This window comes from Rhincodon typus, chromosome 8 (genome assembly GCF_021869965.1).
Source record: "Rhincodon typus isolate 14 chromosome 8, sRhiTyp1.1, whole genome shotgun sequence".
NCBI lineage: Eukaryota > Metazoa > Chordata > Chondrichthyes > Orectolobiformes > Rhincodontidae > Rhincodon > Rhincodon typus.
This window is the reverse complement of record NC_063339.1, coordinates 40,999,485-41,006,586: the sequence shown is the minus strand read 5'-3', so window position 1 is coordinate 41,006,586 and position 7,102 is coordinate 40,999,485. Positions and strand designations below refer to the sequence as shown.

The 7,102-nt window shown below is 41.0% G+C and overlaps 1 protein-coding gene across 2 annotated transcripts in view; it reads right to left on the bottom strand.

The window, feature by feature from the left end:
• Positions 1-6,758, bottom strand: part of tmx1 (thioredoxin-related transmembrane protein 1) — a 26,234-nt gene extending 19,476 nt beyond the window's left edge. For both annotated transcript variants that reach the window (XM_048600047.1, XM_048600046.1), the window contains exons 1-4: positions 6,493-6,758; positions 5,972-6,087; positions 4,718-4,763; positions 1,870-1,998 (exon numbers count right to left, since the gene is read on the bottom strand). In XM_048600047.1, the coding sequence (XP_048456004.1) occupies positions 1,870-1,998; positions 4,718-4,763; positions 5,972-6,087; positions 6,493-6,692 (491 nt within the window). In that variant the 5' untranslated portion in view covers positions 6,693-6,758. The remainder of the gene's footprint in view (positions 1-1,869; positions 1,999-4,717; positions 4,764-5,971; positions 6,088-6,492) is intronic.
• Between the last annotated feature and the right edge of the window lie 344 nt (positions 6,759-7,102).

Below are 7,102 nucleotides of genomic sequence, written 5' to 3'. Positions count from 1 at the left end.
GAGGTCCAGGAAGGGGAGAGAGGTGTTAGAGATGGTCCAGGTAAATTAATTAAGAGTTGCAATAAACAGAGCTAAGCAAACCCACAGCCATTGGATCAAGTGTAAGCTCTGCAGTCCTGTCACACTCGGTTGTGAATGATGACGAACAATTAAACTAATAAGCGGTTAAGGGCCATAGATATCCCAGTTCTCGACAATGGGAGGATCCAGCACATCAGTGGAAAAGGCCAGACTGAAATATTTTCATCCACCTTCACTCACAATGGGCAAGTGGATGATCTAACCTGGCTCCTCTGGAGGTTCTAGTATTACAGATTCTAGTCTTCAACCAATTCAATTCACTCCACATCATCACACGAAACAGTTGAAGGCACCAGATATTGCAAAGACAATAGGCCCTGACAATATTCCAGCAATAGAACTAAACACTTATGCTTCAGAACTAGCCACAACCGAGAAACGTTTCCAGTAAAGGTGCAACACTAGTGTCTATCCAACAATGTAGAAAATTGTCCTGATATGTGCTATGCACAAAAAGCAGGAGAAATCTAACCAGCCAATCACCATCTTATCAGTCTACTCTTCATCATTAACAAAGTGATGGAAGGGACCATCGACAGTGCTAAGTTCCACAAGGACCATTCAATCCCTGACCTCATTACAGCCTTGGTCCAAACGTGGAAAGAAGAGGTGCACTCCACAGAGCCCTGCCAAAACTGGAGGAATTGGGGGAAAGCCACTTGGGTGGGTGGAATCTTACACAGCACAAAGAAAGATGACTGTACTTGTTGAAGTCAATCATTAGAACCCAGATCACTGCAGGAGATTCTCGAGGTAGCATGCTAGGCCCAATCATCTTCGGCTCCTTCAACGAACTTCATTCCATCATAAGGTCAGAACTGGAGACGTTCATTAATGATTGCATAAAACTACAGCATCATTACAAATATCTCAGGTACCAAAGAAGTCAGTGTTCGTATGTAGCAATATCAGGACAACATCCAGACATGGACTAGCAAATGGTAAGTAACATTTGCACCTGTCATCACTGAAAATCCCACTATCAATATCCTGGGGGAGGGTACAAGTTAAAAGAAAATGAATTGGACCAATCAAATATATAGTGTCGGTACTAGATCAAGTCAGAGTCTAGAAACTCTGCAGCAGTTAATCCATCTGCTGCTTTCTGGACACCTGTCCACCATCTACAAGGCGCAAGTTAAGAGTATGATACAAAGCTGTCCACTTGCCTTCTTGGATGCACTGGCAATCACAGTGAAGAAACTTGACAATATCCAGAACAAAGCAGCCTGCTTAACTTTACCTCAGCCACCACTTTGACATTAATTTCTTTCACAGCCAACAGACAGTAGCAATAGTGTGCATCATCTACAAGATGCAGTAGATTACCGAGGTTTCTCCACCAACACTTAAGGATTAAGACAGCAGGTGTATGGGAACACTGCCACCTGTCAATTTCCCTTCAAGCCATCCACACCACATTGAAGTAGCATTCTTTCACTGTCACAGTTCAAAATCCTCAAACTCACTTGCTAATATTCCAAGGACTACATTCGTTCAAGAAGTTAGCTCACCACCTCTTTCTCAAGGACAATTAGGGAATGATAATGAATGCTATCAATCACAATGGAACCAGTGATTCTGATCATGTCCAAATACTAATTGGAACCTGGGAAATAATAGAATATATCTCAGTAGTTTTAATTAGCAAACAAATGTTTTAATTAATATTTTGTAAAAGTAACTTACAATACTAAGATATGATAAATAACACTAAAACTAAGAAATATAACTTATTCAGAATTAGAATACTAATAATATACTGGAATCTGGATTATTTAAACTTACAAAAAGGAAGAAGGCTGTAACCAAGAATACATTGGTTCAATGGATTCCCATTTCTTTCCATCTATAAAGTCAATAAAGTCATTCTTCATTCTAGGGCCTTGATATTTTCTAAACTCTCCATCCTTACAGCTGAAAAAGAAAACAGAAAATAACTATAAAACACTGAAGTAAACAGATTTTTTCACTATTCTATACTTGGACAAAACTAATTCAACAGTTAAAGTAATCTGTCATGGAGGCAATGGTCTAGTGGTATTATTGCTGGACTGTTAATCCAGAGACCAAGATAACGTTCTGGGTTTGAACCCTACCACAGCAGATAGTAGAATTTGGATTCAATAAATATCTGGAATTAAAAATCTAGTGATAACCATGAATCCGTTGCCAACTGTCAGAAAAACCTCAGGTTCACTAATGTCCTTTAGAGAAGGAAACTGCCATCCTTACCTGGTCTGGCCTACATGTGACTCCAGACCCACAGCAATGTGGTTGACTCTCAACTGCCCTCTGGGCAATTAGGAATGGGCAATAAATGCTGCCTAAAAGTGATGCCCTCATCCCGTGAATGAATAAAAAAGAAAAATCTAAATTAAGTGCCATTTAAAATGGCTACAATCTAAGTATTTGAATATTATTTTTCAATTCTGTTCTTTGTCCTTAATATAAAACAAGGTTGTATTTTACTTGTCAACATGCACATTGGTTTATAATTACAATTATGTAATGTAAATAATAATGAAAGTGAAATCATTGTATTAGCCACACCATATTTGTAATATTAAAGGTTATTTTTGGTATTATGGTAGCAAAAGCAATTTTCTTTTGATTTTTATGATAATGTCATGTTGAAGTGTTTGAGAGAGCCAATACCTTTGATCCCCTGATAAGCAAACATGCTTTTGTCAGAAAGTTCGTGGGTAGTGGAAACTGCTGCTACACAACACTCATACTTGACTCCAAATGACTGGTTGTGCATACTTGTGGCCATACCTCGGCATCTCAACTCAGCAGTCATGAAAAACAAAGTGAGCAGTCCATCATTTTTAGCTGTTGTGATGTCAGGATGCCATCCCATCACAGTGAATGAAGACTAGGAATGGCAGGTAACACAGATGATCCTAACAAGTCAGCTGATCAATAGTTCGGAAGGCACTGATGAGTGATGTTTGTAACACATTTAGGGTGCAGTTATTATGCTTAGTAAAGCAATGTGGAAAGTCACCTGTGAGGAGGCTGGGACCGCACACAGTATAAACCCCATACTTAGTCATGGCAAAGCAGATTTCCTGGTAGGAATAGCTACAAGCTGAACAGGAAATGAATAAAACATTTAACATTAACAGGCAATGAATATGATCACAGTTCTGTTTAGATACTTAAGCAAACCTTTAGAAGATACTTTGATAGATCGTTTTGTCAAAGCAAATGACATCTATGCATTTCTAACTATCCATTTAGGAGATCTGTTTATTTTCATTTTGCTTACTGCAGACTAAACATCTGCGTAGCAATTAATCCACAGTCCTATTCTGTGGTTGGAATGAAGTAACAACGACTTTTTGCATTTTCTTACTCAGGTGACTATAAACAATAACCTCAACTACTCTGACTACTAAATCTCCACAAGCATACAGTTGTTTTTCACCAGAAGGACTGCTTCAAATGCCAACCCTATTCTATGTGGCAAGGCTATCAGAGCCAGCTACTCAATAGACCACTAACACATTTGTATCTTTCAAATGTTGATCACCATTCCCAAAATGTTTCCTTGATAAGTGGTTAGCACTGCTGCCTCACAGCGTCAGAGATCTGGGTTCGATTCCACCACTGGGTGACTATGTGGAATTTGCATATTCTCCCCGTGTCTGCGTGGATTTCCTTCGGATGCTCCAGTTTCCTGCCACAGTCCAATGCTGTGCAGGTTAGGTGGATTGGCCAAGGTAAATTGCCCCTTGTGTCCAGGATGTAGGCTAGGTGGATTAGTCATGTGAAATGCGTGGTTATGGGGAAAGAGTGGATGCTCTTAGATTCAGTGCAGAGTTGCAGGGCCAAATGGCCTCCTTCCACACAGTAGGGATTCTACGAATCTTCTATCTTCTAGATCTGTTGACTCGGAAAGATCTCAAAAAAGTCATCTCTGGATACAGGGGTATGCCTCAGAGCACATTCCGGGTAGTGAGATGTAGTTGCATCTTTGGCAAGTTATACACAGTTCACTGAATAAAGGATACTCAAAGCCTTCATAATAGAAAGATTGTGGATTAAACATACTGGCCCAAATTCTGCATTACCGAGAGTTACCAAGATGCTGACAACCTTTTGTTTTGTATTGATTTCTGTCAAATGTTTAACTTTTACTTTTAAAAAAAAAAAAAAATCTGTAGTTTATATCAAAGACATGTATCTGACATCCTTAGACAGGGAAAGGATTGTAATTATGGTTTCAGACAATGTTACATTACCACACAGTGTGTACAATAAATCACATTTTTATTTATAAGGAATGCAAACTCAATTACGGATGTAATTTTAAATGGTTTAAAAAATGGCAGAAGTCCCAGTTCTGATGAAGGGTTCTGACCCGAAACGTCGATTTTCCTGCTCCCCTGATGCTGCTTGACCTGCTGACTTCCACCAGCTCCACACTGTGTTGACTCTGACTCCTGCATCTGCAGTTCTTGCTATCTCCAAAAGTCTCAAAGACTTCTTCTACATGATCAGCATAGTGCTTAAAGATTTATGTATTTGTGGATACAAACATGATATAAAAAGAACTTAGATGTAAGGAAATATACTGTACATTGTAATTTTCTTCTGTGCTATTTGTAGTTAAGCATTATATACTCACTGGTATATCGTAGGAAGAGCAGTAATAATGAAACGGCCACTCAAACCTAGTTTAAAAACACAAAACGCATTCTTAGTTAAACAAAAATAATTAAGAAACCTTAACGTCAATTATAAACAAAACAACTGTTTTATAAAAAAAAACTAAATATCACCTGGGCAGCACAGTGGCTCAGTGGTTAGCCCTGCTGCCTCACAGTGCCAAAGACCCGGGATCATTTCCACCCTCTGGCGACTGTCTGTGTGGAGTTTGCACATTCTCCCCATGTCTGCGTGGGTTTCGTCTGGGTGATCTGGTTTCCTCCCACAGTCCAAAGATGTGCAGGTTAGGTGAATTGGCCACGCTAAAATGTCCCATAGTGTCCAGGGATATATAGGTTAGGTGGATTAGCCATGGGAATTGCAGGGCTACAGGGAGAGGGTGGAGAGGGTAGAGAGGTGAGTCTGGGTAGGATGCTCTTCAGAGAGTCGGTGTGGACTTGTTGGGCTAAATGGCCTGTTTCCATGCTGTATGAATTCTATTCTATGGACTCACGTATGAAAGGGGTCTCCTACTGTTGGCAGTCAGTTTCCCCAAGTAACCAAAGCTTATTATATGTCTGTTATTTTTCAGCACATAAACTGAAAGTTTTATTCCAACACATAACTTATACAAATTTAAAAGACAGCAAGACAGTCTCATATTTATGACTCCATGTTGGATTCTGCAGATGACCAATATTAAAACTGATATTTCTCAAGTGACAAAAATGTATAATATTTCAAAGACCACATGCTGATTTATAATTCAGGCTTCTGACAAAAACATTGTTTATGAAACCTAAAGGCACTTGTCCCAGTAAAAAAGGAATAAAGACTATACCTCTTATTTTATGTAGCAACTACCTCTGCAAAGCAAAAACATTCCTCCTACAGATTATTACAACTACATCAGGAACAAAACATGGGGCATGAAATCAGAAGGGTGCAGTTATACAGATATGACACATTTGTGTGGAAAATCAGCAATAACAAAATGTTCCTTGCAGCTGAAATAACAAAATGCAACGCTTTTGCAACCATTGGTTTAACACTGGCTGAATAAAAACCTCCCTCAAGTGTGAAAATCTATCACTAAGAGTGGAAATAATAATCAGTCCTTTCAGTTCATTCACACTTCTGAAGGTTCATTCTTTACAGGAGATTTTAGTCAGGTTTTGTTCCCCACAACAAAATGCTGTTTGAGTGCAATGACACCAGCAGTGCTGAAAAGTACCTGGCTGTTCAGTTACATCCACTTTGGCTACATTAACACCCAGATCATCACTCCACTCTGCAAACTCATTCCATTCAGATTGAAGCTGCTGGCAGGCAGGGCACCAGGGGGCATAGCTGGAGATTAAAGTGGACATACAAATTAACACATGCACATAGTTATCAGAAACTCTGTATACCAACCACCGTTGTTTTTTTTGTTTTAAATTACTTTTACTTTAAGAAATCTTGTGGGTAGCAAAACACTTGTAAACTATTTTAGACATCGTAATTCATTAAAGTTTAAAGGCGGCAGGGATGTGACTGTTACAAGTCAATGCCCTCCCAGGGTGATGGATGGCCACTGGCCCTGATGTGGCTCCATCTCGGTGACTTACTCTCAGGAACACAAGTTGCTGCAAACAGCCAGGGGTGAACGGCCCAGTCCCTGACCCTCAATTCCCGCTCTCCAACCTCCCCCCGTCCCCCCCGGTCCGGTCCGGTCCGGTCCGCTCCGCCCCGCCCCGCCCCCCGGTCACTCACAACTCCACCATCCACTCCCCCTCCAGGATCTCCCTCCAGTTGTGGTCGGTGATGACTTTGACCAAACTCCTCTGGGCCTGTACAGCCGGTATTGGTGCCCACACGGCCAGGAGTAACAGCACTGTCAAACCGAGCTTTCGCCACCCTAGGTACCCGGCGTCCGCCATCTTCCCCCAACACATCCACTGCGCGCTGCGCATGTCAGCGGGACAGCGCGAAGGACATGCGCAGTCACAATGCGATTTCCAGGCTTTAGAGGGTCAGGCAGAGCAGCTGATTGTAACACAACCATGCAATGGGCATATAACAGGGTACAGATATTACAGGATAATGGACAGGGCAGAATTAGTTCCGACAGATTTAGAAGGCACTGGGAAGGATGCAGGGTGATGGACAGAATGTCTGAGTGCAGTAGTTCATAAGGCAGAGACATTCAGAATTATGCAAGATTCAAGGGCCATCAGTACCTCTGAATGGATACAATGCATATTTATTAACGTCGTGGGATACAGGTGTTGCTAGCTCCACCAGCATTTATTGCCCGTCGCTACTTGCCCAGAAGACAGTTCTGAATCAACCACATTACTGTGGGCCTGGAATCACAAAAAGA